General features: G+C 41.6%; 1 protein-coding gene across 1 annotated transcript in view; it reads right to left on the bottom strand.

Moving 5' to 3' along the window:
• Window positions 1-19,023, bottom strand: part of KCNH1 (potassium voltage-gated channel subfamily H member 1) — a 169,222-nt gene extending 150,199 nt beyond the window's left edge. Inside the window, exons 1-3 of the mRNA XM_041477121.1 lie at window positions 18,951-19,023; window positions 8,035-8,158; window positions 7,682-7,788 (exon numbers count right to left, since the gene is read on the bottom strand). Of these exons, the coding sequence (XP_041333055.1) occupies window positions 7,682-7,788; window positions 8,035-8,158; window positions 18,951-19,023 (304 nt within the window). The remainder of the gene's footprint in view (window positions 1-7,681; window positions 7,789-8,034; window positions 8,159-18,950) is intronic.
• Window positions 19,024-19,279: the final 256 nt, after the last annotated feature.

Raw genomic sequence — 19,279 nt, 5'->3', positions numbered from 1 at the left:
AAGAGACAGAGAATTCAGGCTTGATTGCTGTGAGCAACATTTTTTTTTATATGAGATTTGTTTGCAGAGAAGGGTCTACATACCAGTGGCCAAAATAAGATCAGCAGAAGCTTGACCCTCTGGGAAAGCCAGAAAAAAGAGCACCATACAATCTTTTTCACTCATGTGGCAAAATCTATTTCAGAAACAGCGACCTTAGAAGACTATTCCTTTTCTTTCTCAGTCAAAGGACCCTTCTCTATGCTAGTGGTCAGATTCTCTTTCACCTGAATTGCTCAGTATTTTAACATGAGCATGACATGGTATATTTCATGCAACAGTTTTTAGTAACAAGGGCAGCTTGTGTTTCCTGGCTGTCAAAGGGTCATAAGAAAACCTCAGGTATCTTATAAGTTACTGTCCAAAAAAGGAAGCAAAGGCAGCTCTTTTCACAGCTATGTTAATAGAAGAGAGATTGTTGTTACCAGTGCCTCACCTGGCTGTTTCCCAGCCTCAGTGCTAAGCAATCTTTTCTGGCTACAGAAAGGTAGGGCATCTCCAAAACCCGTGGACAGCTTCCATAAACCAAGTTCAATTCCTAAGGCTCCCACTGTGCCTGCATAACACACAAGCAGTTTCAAACTCTGGCTGAGATTCCATGCCATATGTACAGCCACTTCTATAAACAGCAGGGTCTATGATGCATGGAGGCCTCTGCTCAAAAAGCAGAGAAATCCAGATGGAATCACTGGTGGCCATTTTTGAAATATGCCTGCATGGCAGAAAGTATTCAAGGGTCAATATACCTTTTTTTAAAGAGTTAACATTCCTGAACAGCCCCCTCCAAAAAAGTATGAACAAACAAACATGCTAAGTGTGAAAGAAGATTCAGCAAAGTAACCGTGCCAGTAAAATCATCACTGACTTGCTAATGAGCTTAGAAGACACTGCCACAAAGCAGCCAACAGCAATTTTCTAGACAGTAACACCCTTTACGCTACCCTTTCTCAAGAGCTCCTAAAATTGCCTATCTCAATTTCTTCTTGCCTACTTCTTTTTCCCAGCTTCACATGTGAACTATTCTGAGGTTGATCAAATCTGTATCCTGCTTTTACAGAGACTCCTTGGTGACTAACTGCTTTTCATTTTACCCACTTCAACACCCTTCACTAACACTGCAACTTTTTAATCAGCCAGGATCTCCGTCAACAGCCTTGCTTTTTGATCTTTATCTACATGCACTTTTTTTGATTAGGGATTTTTTTTCCCCTTCCCAAACCACTTTGTATTGTTTTACTACTTCAAGCTGCAGCTATTCTGCTACAGGCTGCTCACAATATTAACCTTCATAGCATTGAGGCTGAATTACACACTCAGTTTCTTCTCTGATTCTCATAGCTATAAAAACTTACTACTGTGCTTTTGAAGATGCTGTACTCAACATAGAAAGGATGCCATTCACTCTCTTATTCTGGCTATTTGTCAGATGCATGATGTCACCTTCCCTTTATGGTTATGCTATAGTATGTTGCTGCAAGAATTTCCTAACATGTTCTGAATGCAGCAAGAGGACTTTTCCCAATAACCTGTCGAAGGCTGCTGCAGGGCAAGGAGCTTTTATCAGCAGGGTTTTTACTTTCTGACTCCCTTGACTCCCACTCATGTGTTGCATTATTTATAGAAAGAAGGAAGACAAAACACTTTTTACCTAGAACCAAGTCTATAACTTAATGATACGCCCCTAAAAGGCTAAAAGAAAGAGCCAGATGTTCTTGAGAGCTAAAAGTAGGCGTGTTTGATGAAATGCACTATTTGGGTATCCCTGTAATTGCCAGAGTCCACCATCAGAGCAACATGCAAAATCAGGGTGGCATGCAGGGCCTGCAGAAATCATCTTCCAGTTTGGGATCTACACAGTAACACTACAAAGGCAGAATTAAGTAGATGGAAAATTCTGTACCTGCCTCCACAACATTGTATTTTCCCTGCAGTGCATTCCCTAACATCTTATCAGTGTCTCTTGTGAATAGGAGACAAGTGGATATAAAAACACAGTCATGAGGTGAGTGCTCATAGTGCTGGGTTACATGGGCTTTCCACAGCGCTCTACAACCAGGAGCTCGTTCACAGCAGAGCTGGGATCTGAAACATGGGAACACACCAAATGGCTCAGCCAAGAAGTGGCCATGCTCAGCTTTTGTGCTGCATACCGGTTTAATTATCAGAAGAATTTTACTTCTTAAACAGTTTATTTAACTATTAAACAGGAAAGCCTAAAGTATAAACTACTTATAAATCAGGTCAGAAACCAGAATTTCAATGTCCTACAGACAGCCCTCATGCTCTTGGTATCAAAGCCAACATCCCTGCTCAGCCAGACAACCATGACTAGCAAGAGGCACAAAAAAGGCCATTTTAATGAAAAATGTGATTTTCAGATTCAGCCTGTGGTTATTCAGGCAGTGAAACTGCAGCATGTTCCAGAGTTCTCACAGCAAAACAAGAGCAACTTCCCAGTCTGCACTGATGCACAGTCACACAGAAAGTGTTTACCAGTGTTTCCAACAATATATCTACTTCCATTTACATTTTGTCTTTAGTCCTGGCAACCTCTCTCCCTGGTAAAGTTCAGTGATAATACCAGTGCACAAACAAAAAAAGTAAACACTCATGAGCTACATTGGCTTCTGTTAGATTTGGAATCAGCAGTGAGAGAATCCAGCATTTGTCTAGTGGCATAGCACCAATCATGCTAGGAAAGGGAATGCCCCTTCAAAGCGGCAGGACAAGCAGTGTGGACAACTGAGAAGAAATGAAAATCTGCAATGAATGCCTGACAGCAGCCACAGGACCAGCCTGGCTCGTGGTACCAAAGTTACGTAGCCAATCCAGAATTAACAGGTGCAGCTCTTGATAGGCTTTTATGATCTAAGCACAGTTCTTATGATGCTGCCTTAAAGCAAAGACAATTTTAAGGGCTGTTATTCAACTCCCAAGTCTTCTCCAGACTAACACACATTAAATGTGTAAATTTTCAGAGAAGCCCATGAAATCTGACCATGCAAGACGAAGAACAAGTCTTCCTACAGACTCTAGTTTTGAGCAGAGTGTGTACCAAATGAGAACAGACCAGCTAAGCCTGCAGCTCACCACTCTTTTAAAGAGTAAATCTTTAAAATACAATTTCACCACTTTTAAAGCTGTTACCTTCGTGCCTTCTCTATCTGGTGCTTGGATGCTGCGGCACCTAATGCTTCTAAAGGTCAGATCTTTGCATGCTAAGATAAGGAAAATCAATTTTAGTCCCCAAAGGTGGAATTGCTGTTCACAAGGGTTATCCTGTGACACTGAAACAGCACAGTAGAAAACAAGGTTCAGCACAGAGTCTTGTACTGCAGTAGTGCTGGCATGGTTCTTCTGATTCTGAGTTTTCTGAAGAACAGAACATGAGTATAAGGAAGACACAGTCAAGTTTTGAGATCTTTTTTCCATTTACCACCGGAAAAATACTTAAGGATTACTGCTGGGAGTTCTGTACATATTCGTGGAGATGACAGCAGGCCTTGCTGGCCAACACATTTGAAGACAATGATAAATGGGAATTACCAGTTTTATGAGTCCAAAATATTTAATTTGACCTTGCTGAAGGTAACTGAACTCACACAGATGGATTTCACAGGAGATGCAGGAGATGCAGGTGTGCATACTGCTTGACAAATAATGGAGCTACACTTCAGTGAGAGGTTGAGGAGGATACCTGTCACTTGACTCCAACACCCTCATTCTTTTCTGCTTCTGTTCCTATGCAACGATATGGGCTAGCAAAGATTTCCATCTGGAGACACTACAGGCACAGCACACACAAGTATAAATGGGTTTACATGGTTTGAACCAATGACAGTCATGAGAAACTCTTTTGTCATAACTGGGGTGGTGGGCAATCACAGGTCTACCACCCTGAAGTGAATTTTGCTTCCAATAAATTAGGATGGGGTTGTTTGCTTTTGAACCTCTATAGAAAGCACTGGTCCCAAAGATAAATGCAAATAGAATCTACCAAATCACTATTTTAGGCTGATTTGTCTGTCATTCTCTGACATCTGAAGGCTTTCTAATACACTGGGGGAAGAAGGGAGAAGGAAGGAGGGGAGAAGATTGTGCACACATTAAAATGAAAATTTAAAAAATCAAACAATCAAATAAAAAAAAAACCACACACACAAATATTCATGCTATTAAATTTGTTAAATGTTTAAGCACCCAGGAAACGGGGAAGTGAAGCCCAGCACAAATCAAAAGTGCATCCCAGCCTTTGGGACTCTCACCATAATATGACTACTCAGCAAAAAGCTACTGCTTTACCAAACTGCTTTGCAGTGCGCAAAATAGTTACCTACAGCCAAGCCAGCATTCTGGCAAGCATTCTGCTGGTCCTATCAGTAGAGAACTACTGAGACACAAAAAAAAGGTGTCTTAACACTCTCTCTGCAGCACAGCTGCAGACCATAAGCAATGGGAATGCCTCTGCTCAGACAGGGGACACTTGAAGACTCTTTCTAACTCTTGATGCACTTCACCTTTGACGAGTTCACCCCACTTCAAATATTCTTCCACTAAAGTGGGTCAAGTACTGCATTGAAAAGGGGGTTAGATTTCAATTGGACACCACCTTTTCAGGGGCAGATAGAAGCAAATGAATTTTGTATTCTTATAAAAATATACTTCATCAGTAATGAATGCAAGTGCATAAAGAAGAAGCCTGCTTTTGCACTGCTTGCATGTCAGGCCTACATTGTAGACAAAATACAAGACAAAGAAAATCCAAGTTGAATTTATTCAGCCATTTTTAACTCATGAGGCTGACCATCAAGTGTAAAAACTTAAATGGCTGTCAAAGTCTCATAAGAAATTAGATGTTTAAAACAAATCAATTCAGATAAGGTAAGATATGGCTAAGGCTAGATATAAAATATTTTCTAATACATAAGCTGTACCCTTCCTTGGAATAAGTTCATTTATCTCCGCTGACTTCAGATTTAGTAATGTTTTCATTTTCCTATATAAAAATAAACAATACTTCCAGAATCACTGGGCGCTCACATCTAATTAAACAATGGAACTGAAGCTCTCATGTGAAATTACTGTCAATCTGTCTGTTGTCATTTTGCAGTCCTGATTAAAGAAAGCTTTCACTTTGTCTCCTTCCAGGTATGACAATGAATCCCCGCTGAATGCAACTGGATGGCATCAAAGTAACAATGACAAAAATCTGGTGGCTCTGCACCTGTTTGCTCTAATTGCTTCCAATTATCCTGAAGAAGCTCTGCATTTCTGGGAAGCAATTCTTCCAGAGAATAACAGTGATTTTTACATATCTGCTAAGTTATCAAGGGCCTAGCCCAAGGAATCATCAAATTTCTATCACATTTTAACTTCAAGTTCTGAAAACAGGGAGTATAGTCACTTTTGGATGTGGGTGGAACTGGACAAAGCAAGGGAAGGCCAGGGTAGAGGCAGCAGCCATAAATGCAAACATGATGAAGGCAGGAAATTGTATGTTGTTTCTAGAGTTAATACTGTGAACTGCAATGAAGTTTGTGGATATACTGCACCTATCAACAGCTGGATGGGGTATTCTTATCAGGCAACCAAACAAATACTAACACTGGGTCACCACCATGGAGAGTGCCATGTAAAATAAAAAAATAGCCTATCATTTCTAGTAGCATCATTAAATGTCTCAATCTGCTTTGACACATAAGACCAGGGAATAATTGTTTCTCAGAGAAAGAAAAAAATAGCTGCTGCTCCCAAAAGTACAAGATTTACTTGCACTACAGACATCATTATTAACTCAAAACTCCTATTTTGTTTTCCTTTGTTCCTCTAAAAGGATAGAGACTGTACTGTTAAAACAGCCAGAATTACATTAAATGTGCAGGCTGTGGAAAATGTACCAATTATCCAACAACTCAAAACTGGGAAAAAAAATTGCTATTTGTCATGTCTGTTAGTTTATAAAGAGGAAGCAGACAAGTAAAGAATATGAAAAATCTATTTCCCTAGCTAATTTGAAAAAGAAAAACAGAATGAGGAAAGAACAGAGAGACCAAACAGAAGAAACAAAGAGCAGGAAAAAAGATACCTAACAAAATTCAGGGTCCTTTCCCAAAGTTTCAAACTGAGAGCAGGTTAGAACCAACCGGATTCATTATCTGAACCATTGCCACAGTTGCAGGCAGAGGTAGGGTGACCACAAAAGAAAGGTCACTTAGCAGTCTGGGTGCTAAGTGACTGGTAAACAGAACAGTCCTTTTCTGTGATGTGGCTTATACAGAGAAAAAGTTCCAGGATGTCCCCTTTTTGAAATTTTTCAGTTAAAACTGTCTTGTGTTATTAGTCAGTCTCTGTAACAGTAGTTAATGTATCTGTAAAGCTGCAAATCTAACAAACATTAGGTGCTCTGCAGTTTGTTAAACTTGAAAGCAAGCTCTGTGCTTTCCTTTTTGCCATGCCCGTGACCCTCTGTGCACAGAGCAGAACTCTGGCAGTGCCGTCCTTCGGCACGTCTCACGACACAGCTACTGCACAGCTGGACTTCCTTCGAGGCCACCTCTCCTCGGAGGGGTACACAGCAGGGCAGGAAATATTCCTCACTCCACGGTTACCTTGCTTTAAATCTGCACAAAAGACAGAGAGGCCCCAGGCTCCACTGCAGGCCATATGCTGCAGCATGACAGAAGAGTAGCTGCATTGTCTCTTGGTGCCAAATCACTGATAACTAAGAGAGAATTCCAGGCTCTCCTAGATCCCAGCACTGCAGCTTATTTACTTGGGTTTGGATGCATAGATGTGAGCTGCATATGGTCCCCATGGCCACAAACTGAGCTGGGAACAGAAATCAGCTTTTAGAAAATGGGTAAATATGGGAGGCAAGTAGCCCTAGGAGGAAAGCAGCACAAAGCAGGGCCATACAGACTGCGCATCCAGGCACTACTAGCTTCATTATTAGAAGGCAAAATTGTTAAGAGCAAAGGAAGTTACAGAATGCAATTTTTTCAGCTTAGCATCTGGCCAGGCTGAAGACCTCAGTGTATTTACACTTCAGGTGACATTCAGTAGATGAAAATAACTGCATAACATAGTCCACACTAGGTGAGACAGCAAGTTTGGGTCAAGTAGTACATCTGCTGACATGTGCAGTTACAGACAGACTGAATTTCCCAGAAAAAAAATCATGTGCCAGTTAAGGTTTTTTTGTCCAAAACAAAAGATGTTTCATCTGAAAACATCAGAAGTAGTTCAGTTTCTAAAACAAAAGATGGGTTATTTTATTCCAAAATTACTATATACTGGCTTTGCTATATCAGGTTGTTAAAAACTGAGTATGTTCTCTGTAGTGGAAACTTACCTAAACCTAACTTGTGTACTACCATTGTTGATGGAATCTTCAGTGTTGTCTTAAAGCATCACAGACAAATTATTCAAAATGTCAGAACAAATTAGAAAGCTTCCTCTGCCTCCCTGAGTGACTTTCATCTCTAATGTTCTCATTTCTCCCTTTCAGACCAAGTGGCAGAACTGGGGCTTATTTAGCCCTAGATAAAGCACTGTCCTCCAGGGTGACAGAATTGCAGCTTACACTACAATTAAGAACAACTTTACACACCTACATTAATGAACAAACCAATCGACTACTCACTGTTCTTCTTGTACATCAAGATTTCAAAGGAGTTCATCTCATAGTTCTCAAATGTTTGCCGGACCTTGTCAATTGTATCTTTGTCTGTCAGCTCTCCATACATAAAACTGCAAACAAATGGAGAAATTCAAGTCAGATACCAGACAAAGACACAAAGCCATTTGTTTACTGTGTAAAAGAGACCCATTTAGAAATGGCTCTTCTTTGATTCTGTTTCACCTGGAAAGCATATTTGACAGATGTAGCCCCAGGAGATAAAAGACAAAACTGGAATAAATGGATTACTTTTCTCCTCAAGCAACAGGCACAACACTACAAGCTATTTAACAGAAAATAAATCTGTTCTCAAATACCTGCAGGTGCTGCTTTTTTGCATAACTTCTGCTCTGTGATATCCTGATAATTTGCAAAATCCATCGTTGCTGTAGACAATGGGCCAATCCACGATCTGGGCATTACCCAGGACAAAATTAGTATCTGTTTGAAAAAACACATCAGTTAGACATTAGTCAAAGCTATGGTTGCATTAGAGGAAATACTCATTTCAGAACCCAATCCCAATTCTTCAGTCACTGCACAATTTGCCCAGATATCATTCCCACTGCAGTCAACAGGATTATTCCTGATTTTAATTTTAAGCAAATTTTTATTTTTAAAAAGGTGTTAGTTACTCAGAGCATAAATAAAATACATGATGGTTAAGCTGGTAAAATTCATCTCTTGACTGAAGACAGATCCACCAAACTGTTCCTCTGTGCCACATGCACTGATTCACATGACACTCAGTTTAAATATGAAGCCTCTTGCAGGTGGCCAAACCAACACATGAGCAATATTTCTCCTCCCTGAATGCAGACACAGGGGCTCCTCTCAACACTGCCTTCATTGTTGGCCACACAAGCTCAAACACTTGTGTACAGCACAGCACTCCAAACTAAGGGCTAGCAATTACACCAGCAGCAGGAAAAAAAGAAAATTAAGCAGGATTCATGCCTACATTCTTGCTGGGGCTGTGTGTGCCACATTTTTTATGATTGCCAACTCAAACTTACACCTGTGCCAAGACAGACAGCAGTGCTGCTCCCTGGGCACTGGCAGGCAGCAGGAGATGGTGGCTCCTGCCACAGCTGCAAAGACCCTCTGGCTTTTGGAAGAAAGGCTGGGCAGTCAAGAGGCACTCATTTTTAAGGAGTTTTTACAGGAGTCCACCACACTGTCTACTTTTCAGTATCAATTTCCAGCTGCTCACACATCCAAAGGTCTCATTAAAGCTTCCTCCAACCAAATGACATTTTACCTATTAATTGCAGAGAGTTTAGTTTGTTTCAATTTTCCCTTTCAAAATCTTTCAGCCCAAACTTCAAGTGGGTTTAAACAAAGCAGTCCTGTAGTTAGCTAAATCCACTGCCCAATTCCACAAACATGATTAAGTGTATTTTTACACACTCTTTAGAATGAAATACACCACTAATATAACTTCAGGATAGTTTAGCTGCTTTGTGTCTTACAGCCTCTTTTAAATACCATGGGTTTTGCTTAGTTGAAGCACTTTCTCCCGAAAACAATACTCCTCTTTTACCCCTTCCCACGAATAAGTAAACCAAGTAAACCAAGTCATTTGTCACTGCTAAAGCAAGTGCTTTTGTGTGTCTGTTATAAACACTACATTAGACTGTGTTAGGGTATTTTAAAATTTCATCAGGAAGTACAAAAAAAATGACACAAAAAAAAAAAAAGGCAAAAACAAGTGTTAGACGAGGTCCTGCCCTGATCTGAATAGTGTTATTCCATGCATGAATTGCTTAAGAATTGCTTCTGACTGCCTTCCCTTCTCAAAAGGTAACTTTCCCTTCTCACCACTTCTTAAAGAGTTCCTGTTAAGAATTTGCCTGCCTTTCACACTTAAACCTTATTGTCTTCAGATAAATAATTTCTTTCATTGAAGGCTATATAGGACACATTTCTGATAACCATCACTGTGATAATACTACTTTTATCTAGCCTTGCAAGGCTTATGTGAGTTAAAACAATGCTCTTGTCTCCTATTTACAGGTGAAAACAAAGCCCTAAATCCATAAGAGATTTAAGCTCCAAAAGTTGAGACTGCAACAGTCTAGTCCCTGATGCCCAGCTCTTAAGGACTTGGGAGCTGGAAGCTCTGTGAGCATTGTTGGAGAGGAGAACTGAAAAACTTTAGCCCAGCAAGTGGAAATCTGACCAAGTTAAACCACAGAAAACAATGAAAAAGGGGGATATTTTAAGGTTCGGTTTTTTTCCCCTTTCCCATGTTTGTTGCAATACCTAATATTCTAACATGAGCCCAGTTCTCACAGTTAATACTCAATTCTTTGCCATTATTGCAGGAGCTGAAGAATCTTGTTCTCACTTATGTTTTGGCCCAGCAAAACCCGATTTTTTTGGACTGGCAGTTTCCAAAGGATAGAGAACATGCACATATTTCTCTCCCCCAACAGCAGTTTGGATGTTCTCCTAGAAGACATAGGCTACTTTAGGGCAGTGAAAGCTCAGCCATTATTTCAGCTCTTGAATGACTCTTCTAATCATCAAGCTACCACAGCAAATAGATGTCAACATCCTCACCACATGAGTTTTTAAGTCAGTATGACTTGGCTGTTGTATTTTATGCACCCCTGTTAGTTAACACTGGGTGAACCTCTCTAGCATGTAGAGGTACAATGTTTCATGACAGTCCAGGCTGGGTTTAGTCCTGAGTTAGAAGCAAGCTGAGATTGTTATGCACCCATAAAGCTTTAAAGGAAAAATTTTACACAACTATCAAACCAAAGAACAAGTCAGAGATTTTGATGATCCCATTGTTTCTTAAGTGTCTCTCCCTTCTAACCAATTCCAACCTCATGCATCTTGACCTTTCTTTGATCTGGGTTTTACACAGCTGACAAACACACCTCATTTCTTCAGAAGTGTCTCTGACAGCACTGTTTTGCCTGTGTGAATGCTGGCAAGACACAGCATAAAATAAGGACTCCCACTTATAACTTCACTGCATAGCTTGTTCCGACAGACAACCCAGAAGTAGAAGGGCTGTCCTCGTTGCTATCATTTACATTCAATTGCATTGACATCCCTGACAATGTGCTGCTTGAGGACAACTCATAATCTGGTAATTTTTCCCAACATAAGAAAATACTATATCCACTGAGGCAAATATTGCCATTCCATCTGCAGGGACACAGGGTCCCAGAGACCAGGAAAAAGCTGTGGCTTTGTTACACAACAAGCATGAGGGATGCTCTAGTGACCTCTGAGTATCACAGAGCAGAGACTCTTGGGGACTCACAAGTGGGTCAGCAAGGCCAGGAAAAGATTTGGCCAGAGGAACACCATGAAGAAATCCACTGCTAAATTCTCTTCAAAGACAGGGATGAAATGGACATAATAGTAATAGCAGCAGTATCAAAACTATTTGGTGACTTGAAGCACCTCTTCGAAAGGACTCAGTAAACTCCTGTACCTGGAAACCAGTTTCTATCACAGTGGCAGCTGTGTTAGCAGTATTGTCTGGCTCAAGAAGAAGCTATAAGCATCACTGGCCCTTCTTGTGAGCTCCAAGAAAACATGAGCTCCAAGAAAACATGACAGAGATGGCAGCCTCATATAAAAGACCTGGGCTTCTGGCTTGTGTTGCATTTGGCACAGTCTGAACAAGACCACTGGCAGGCAAGGAAATATGCAGAGGTGCAGCACAGAGCACAACATGTTGCAGAAACAGAGTAAGAGCTGTAATATCACAAAGGCAGCACAATTACTTGCATGAGGAGGGCAGGCTTCTGCAGCATGGATTACTTTGTGAAGTGCATCACTTCATATTTTCTAGTCTGCATTTTCCCCAGGTTAGTTCTGCTCACTGCAGTATACCCTCATCAGCATCTACACACTCAAATGTCAAATCCAGTTTGAGTTATCACTTTAAAGTAGACATGGCCACTTAAAAGTAACAAGAAAAACATTTTAGCTCCTTCCAAAATGTAAGAATGGATTTCACTCAGTCATTGAAACCAGTACTTTCCTCCACTCAGAAAACAGACCATCACAGAAGAATCAGAAAATCTCTTTCTAAACAGCCTTGGTCCTTTAAACAGTAACAATCACAAGTGTCTAGAGCAGCCATCTTACCAAAACTACTCCATCTACTGAATCCTACTGTTACATTTAGTACTTTGTTTAACCAAAACTGTCCATCAGCTTCCAGAATCCCTGTAGATAAGCTGCACTCACAGACATTTATCTGACCAGGACTAACTGACTAAGGAGTGGTCACCTCCTTACACGAAAGTGGAGCAAGTTACTGAAATGTTTCTCCCCTACCATTCATTGCTCTGCACAGCTACGTATTCTCTCCCACTGCATCCCAACATGGATCTTGCCAAGCTGAGACCCTCCCACCTCTTTCCAGAGTCCAGCACACCGGTTCTACCTTCCCTGTCCCACCAGTGATGCACAGGTCCTCTTCTGGGACACAGTGGCAGAAGGTCAGAGACCAACAGCCAAACATATTCCCACAGCACTGCCAGACACGTTCTCAGACTGCAGGTGTTCCCTCATTGCAAGGAGGAAGCCAAGGGGAAACCTCTGCCCAGGCAGTTCTAGTGCAGACCTTGGTAACAAGAGAGGCTGGTACCCACTGCACTTTCCCATATCTGGGCCAGTTAAATCCCCCAGGGTGCTTGGGTTTGTGTAGCACACAAATGTGATTGAAATATATTAATCTATTTTCCCACAGTCATCATACAAATTCAACACTCGAAAGGTTTATTCCCAATTTATTCCCCCCTGAGTAAAAGGAGAATGAGGCTCAGTATGGTGGGAAGACCTGCTCCTCACCAGAGAAGAGAAGAGAAGAGAAGAGAAGAGAGAGAAGAGGATTGCCCTCCTCATTTGAGACCACAGCCTCCCTCATGCGGGTGATGACAGCCCTGGTTATTGAGACCAGCAGGTCTTTTTTTATCCTTTCTCAAACTCTTCCCATGGATCTTCAGGGGAGCAAATCTAGTTTTTTAGCATTAGCAAGCACAAACCACTTCTACAGCAGAACTAAAAGAACTGCACATCACATGTGTCTCTTACCCCCCTGCCCCCCATGGAACAGGGGTGGAGGATACAGCTACTGCTGCCTGAGCTGGGCCCAGAACAGCAGAGATGCTGTGTCACAGCCAGTGTAAGAAATGTGCAGCAGCCAAAAATCATGTGCGGCTGTCATAGCGGTAAAGATCGTATCATACATCTTAAGGACAAGGGACACGTGGTATTTACAAACTTGTGACTTTGCATAACAGACAGCATCATTTGGATACTGGGGGGAAAAGAGATTGCATCATTTCTGTCTAATTTCTTCCCAGAGCATAGAAATCAATTGTGCGCAAGTAGGCCTGTCAAAATTGCTAACAAAGGATAGGAATGTATGAATCTTTGCTCATGTTTAGTCTTAGCTTTGAAAAAAAAACAGAAGCAGTTAGTCACACTGATTAGTTACATTGTTCAGATGTAACTTCTGAGATGAAAATATGTCCCTAAGTCAGTTCAAATAAGTCACACTGAATTTCAAGTACTTATTCAATCCTTTCTTTGCACACATGTGATTCGAAACTTGCACTTCAGGGACCAACCACATTTTCACCCTGACAGAAGTGGTGTAACTGTAGTCAAAGCAAGCACAGACCTGCTCAAATGACAGAAAAACTATTCATATGGTAGAACAAAAATAATAATTAATAATTCTGCTCTTCCACCCACATCCTCCTGTGGAAGTCAGTGGTGTCACACGAATACTCACGTTCACTCAGTCTCTCCTTGTAATCATCCCTACAATAGAAGTGCTTCAGTGCTTAAATATCCCATTGAACGACTTGATTTCTCTACAGATAGTGATATAGTGGCCTCAAAATCATCCATCCTTAATACTGAGGTCAAAATTTTTAAGCTCACAAAATTTTTAAGCTTTTTTGTAATACAAAAAAATAAACTCCTATAGATAGGTTCATTTGGGCTGTTTTATAAAAGTTTTTTATAACTATTTATTTAATTTCCAAAACAAAATTGATTTAAAAGTTCCTTGGTTGCTACAGCATGAACACAATTCCCTAAATACACATATTTCATGTTTATTCAAACATGACTTTACACTGTCATGGTACACTAGAGCAAAGTGCAAGTTGAAAAGAATTATTAAAAAATTTGTATCATCAGTCGTTCCACAAATAACAAGAGACTCCAACAAAAGCAACAACTTCAAGTGAGTCACTTTAAATCATTACAGAAAATGAATGCTAATTGCAGCCAGCAGAATAGACAAAAAATACCTTTTCCATCTCAACATTCTTACTTTGCATTGTTATTGAAAATATTTCACGGTAGGCATCTACCATGAGAAAAGTTTAAATTGAAAATTATGCATCATTCTAACACTTGTAGCTATAAAATTGCCGTAATTACCTATATATATATTTTTAAATAAAGCATATTGCTGCAGAATAACAGAACAAGAATAGCTGAAATGGCACCAAAATTGTTCCAAAGGTGTCATATGTATTTTATGGACAGCATGATTTGTCACCTATCCTTGAAGTACTGTCCATATTGAGAAACCTAAAAAATCCAACACAATCCCCCCTATAAAAACCCCAAAAATAAGCACTAAAACACAAATCCCACAACATTTACACATATGTGACGTTAGAATAAGATAATTAGATGATTTTCAGAAATGAGAAAGTTCATCAGCTGGTAAGAGGCAGACATTGCACCACCCTTATTAAAGGACGAAACAACTGTTTAGCAGTGAGAGTTCATCGGTGTTTGTTTTTCCCATCCCATATCCAGAAAAGGCATACTTTAGTTGCATCGATTATGAGACTTTCTTTAGTTTAAAGAAGCCATTTGATTTACTGATTATAGCCTTAAAAATATTTGATACCAGATGTAACTCCCCACTCACTTTTGTCTATGTGTTAAAAATGCATTAACCAATTCTCCAATGAGTTTCATTAAGATTTGTTTTATAATCTTGTTCTAGGATTTAATGTAAAACTGGATTGATACATTGAATTATCACAGGAGAAGTTCTTGAGCTTTCAGAACATTAATTTTAAAGCACATTACCTGCCATCTCTGTGCTGTACATTTTTTCCCTTACTCTCTATAAAAGTAATTTTAACGAAATCAGGTTGTACATTCCTAAATGCATAAAGGCACAAATTCAAAACTAGACTTCTGGCCTAGTAAAAGCCAGCAGAAAAAAACCCACATTTTACATTCAATTCCAGTGATACTGAGAAAAAAAGATTGTCAGTAGTGAATAGGTATTTCAATGTCCTGATCAACTGTGTGAAAAGCATGGATGAAAATATATGTCTCTCCACAGTTGTTAACATGGGAAAGAAGGAAGATCAGGAAGCAATAAAACCCATTGTTTCATTCTCTTCTGGGAAAATGTCCTTAACACAGAATCTACAAGCTGTCCTCTTGCAGTTTCTGAAGGTCTGCTGTTTTCATTCCTCATTCTCTGTTAAGTTTTCTTTGCATTTTTCTCTGGCTGAACACAAAAACAGTCTTTTCAGTTTCAGAAGTGTTTACAATAAAGTTAATTTCTCTCCTAGGTCTCAGATGATGGTACAAGGTTAGCATGCCCAGGATGCAAAATGTTTATTTTACTGGGACTTTATAGCCTGTAATGAAAGCAGTGCCATAAATCATGCAAATGTCTGTTATACTCAAGATCTATGTATGAAGGTGCTTTTTCTTTCCCTCTACAGGGAACTCTCTGCATTCTCCATCAAAAGATGCAGGTTTGCTTCCATAACTGATGTCTCCTTAGTGTGTTCCCAGGGGATTTTGTGAAAGGAAAAGTAAATTCACACAAGCCTTATGCCTTCTAACTTACCCTTCTTCCAATCTCCTTATTTTGTCCACAAATCAGAAGAGTACCTGTGACTTCCATTGAAATTCCAAAGCCATGTAAACACAGGACTTTTGCCATTCTTATACATGCACAATTATCACACACTTCAATGAGAATCTTGACCAAGAAAGGACTGAAGAATTTGGCTGGCATTTACATAAATCAAAACCAATTTTTTTCTACTGATATTGATAAAGCATTGGAATATCACAAATAACCACTATCCTCTATAATAAGCTGCACCAGTTGACTTGGGTGCCCTGGCCATGATCCAGGTTTATAACTGTTATTATTACAGTGCTTGTATACTGTGGATGTATTACATTACCAAGAAAAACATTAATATCACATTAGCAGTAACCATCAGGGGCTAGTGATTCTTTATATACTCCACTGTGTTACAGCATGGGCTCATTTTCTGTCCCACTGGGTGTTCTGGTCTTTAAATATTTCAATGCTTCAAAGAATTTTTTGTCAGCCAACCACTGCATGCAACATTTATTTTTCTAGCTCTGCATGGCTAGTATAGAAACACATATTTTGAACATTAAATACAAGATGATCAGAATTATGGTGTCCCTCATTTCAAAGAAGGACAGACCTTAAGCTCACACTTCGTGCAGAAGGTCTTTGTGTGAGAAGAAATCACAGAGGACCAGACAAGGTCCACATGTCTAGAAGACGACATGTTTCATGTTCTTTCCTGCGTGTGCTTTCTAAGGCCATCCCATCCTCTCTTTAGTCCAGTGTGTGGGAAGGAAGTGCTTTGCACCTCTAACCCCAGCACAACTCTTTTGGCTGCCATTCAGTGCATGAGAACCTGTCTCAGTTGATTTGCAGCCTGTGAAGAAGCTCTCATTCCTAATAACTCTGAAGCAGACAATTCAGACCAAAGGAGTTGGAGGTGAGTCAGAAGGTGTGCTATAAACATGAGCCAAATTTTAACCCTAATAGAAAAAACCCTGAACTTGCATGTCTACGTACGCTGCTACTACCTTTAGCCACAGAATGTGCATCAGCTCATCAGTCCTGCTTCTAACACGATAGAAAGGCTGTCCAAAGAATTCCTTGTTAAAACTGCTGGTAAAATAATGGTGTAATTAGTGCTGTCCTTAGAGCAATGCTTGCAAAAGAGGCTGTATGGCCACTCCTTTGTGTGTACAGCCCCTTCCACTGAGTTAACACCTCCTGCCCCAAAACACTCTTTCCTGAGTCCACCCGTGACTGATGATACACGTGTCATGTAGAAGTTCCTTCACGTGAAGCACTTAGTACATTCTTTCTGTTCAATGACAAAATTCCTCTCTTTTCAAAGGGAATCCTCCACAAATTAGGAGCATTTCTGTATCTGTATCAACTCAATATCTGTTGGCACTACTCAACTTGCTTGCATGTGCCAGCAAATACAAGCTTGACAACAAGCCCAAGGTTTATTTGGCAAATCCCAAATGGCGTAGACAGCTTCCTTGTGGGTGACATTACTACCCAACTGAACGAAACCAAGAAAGGGGAGCCAAACCTCAAGCTTTATGGGCCCATTTAAGCACTCATCCTGTGGGTATCCCAAATCATCTCAATGGCCAAGTAGGCACGACAAGATGAGACATGGCACGTTTCCATACTGCCCCCGTGCTGGTCAGCACAGCCCTGCCTCAGCATGAGAGAAAGGAGTCTATCCTTGTCTCTTCAAACAGACTAAGGTTAGAAAAACTGGTTCATCCAACACTGGTATGTGATAGCATCACATTTCCAGCAAAACTGAATTTGGTCCAGCAAAAACTTGAAGGCACATCACAGAAGAAATAGGGTTTTAAACCTGAGTCAATTCCCTAAGCTTATCCTAGTAAGGTCTGAATTGTGCATCATTTCTCACCAAGCTTAATCTAAAAACTTGTATTGATTACAGTCCTCAGGACTTGCTGAGCATTTGGAAATGGAGTGCTGTCATTCTACCTGTGCTGTCTAGCACCATGCTCTGTTATGACACCTTCTTAATAATGGGGGAAGAGAGGAAGAAACAGAGCATAGGGGAATCATGCAGCAGAAGCTATCTCCAAGACTCAATTGATTTATTGCATCGAGGTTTTGGCACTGAAAGCCAAAAGAGGAAATTGGTTTTTAATGAAGAAAATAATCTACAAAGTCGAGACAGTTTTGAGAAAAACCTTCAATAAATGTTGTTGGGAGATTAGAGAAGCAGCCTGAATGTGATGACATGTAACATTCATTTTTGAAGACATAAAAAAAAAAAAATAAGAGGGTAAGCTTCACTGTACGACTGGAGAGTAATTTTTTCAGGAATGCAGCCTCCAGCCCCCTTCCTTCCACAGGAAAGTTGCAGAGAGAAATAACCTATAAAAAGAGCCTCACAATTTTATGTGAAAATATGGTCTTATCAAAGACTAGTTGTGCAATAATACTGCCTAATTTAAAAAATTTGAAAATCATTCTTGGGATCATTTGACTTTTTAGCTGCTTATCAAGAGGGCTAATTGTCTTTGCCTTATCAGAACAAACTGACTATGTTTTTAATTAATTAACTCATCTCGTCTTCAAAAGGAGCTTGATCCTCATATTCTCAACCATACTACGAGTTCTTAACCCCTGAAGTAACCCCACTGAAGTCACTAGAACATTAAAAATGGCACAACTTAGGCTCGGGGCTTTAAAAGAAATGCACATGCCTAGGTTAAACAAATCTATGAACGCTTGCATGGTTGGTGGCTTGCAGGGGGAGCAGCTTTTGGTAAGTCCCTAAGTAAAAGAATCTGGATAGCATTAATACATATTTGCATGCAATTGTGAAATTCGAGGCATTTTCCACTCCACAGTTTTCCAAGAGACAGACCTGGTTACAGTGCACTAGGAGAAAAAAAAAAAAAAAAACAGTATCTGCCCTCAGCCTTTAAAATGGCAAACTCTCTCCTCACTTATGACAAACCTTCCCTTTCAACCCGAGCACGCAGCCCTGGACGATGCCCCCGCACCGGGCTCTCTCAGCCCAGGGACCATCTTGAATCCCCGCACCTCCTCCCGGTCCGGAGCCGCCGCCGCCCCCGATCCCGGCCCGCGCGGGCACGGCGCGGCCACCGGGGCTCGCTGGGCTCCAGCCGTGCCGGCGCACCTGCAGCCCGAGCCCCGCCGCCCGGGCCAGGGGCTCTCGGCAGGAGCTGGGCGGCGCAGCCGGCACCGGCTCCAGCACCTGGATGCGCCGCTTCGGCGGAGCCGCCCGGCAGCGGCCGGGGCTCGGCGCCCCCCGCCCGACGCTGTCCCCGTCGAGGTCGCGTTGGGCTCCTTGCGGCCGGCGAGAGCTCGCCCCCGGTGCCCCCTTACCGTTAGACCTTCGCACGATGTTCTCCAGGAACGTGTTCTGAGGCGCCACCAGCCCTCGCCTTCCCCCGGCCATAGTCGCTCAGCGGGAGCGCAGCGCGGCGCGGAGGCTCCGCTCAGGGCCGCGCCGACCCGCGCTCTGCCGCGCCGCCGCCCGCCAGCCCCGCGCGCCTCATGCCCCCGCGGCCGCCGCCGCGCCGCAACGCCGGGGCTGCAGCGCCATCGTCTGGGGCCGGCGCCGCGCCGCGAGCCCCGGGAGCGCTCGGCCCGTCCGCGGCGGACGGCGCCTTCCGCCGGCCTCTTCCCCCGCTCGGGGGTGGTTGCCGCCGTGC

The sequence above is a fragment of the Pyrgilauda ruficollis genome, unplaced genomic scaffold (genome assembly GCF_017590135.1).
Source record: "Pyrgilauda ruficollis isolate IOZ18807 unplaced genomic scaffold, ASM1759013v1 scaffold4, whole genome shotgun sequence".
NCBI lineage: Eukaryota > Metazoa > Chordata > Aves > Passeriformes > Passeridae > Pyrgilauda > Pyrgilauda ruficollis.
This window is presented reverse-complemented; position numbering and strand designations above follow the sequence as displayed.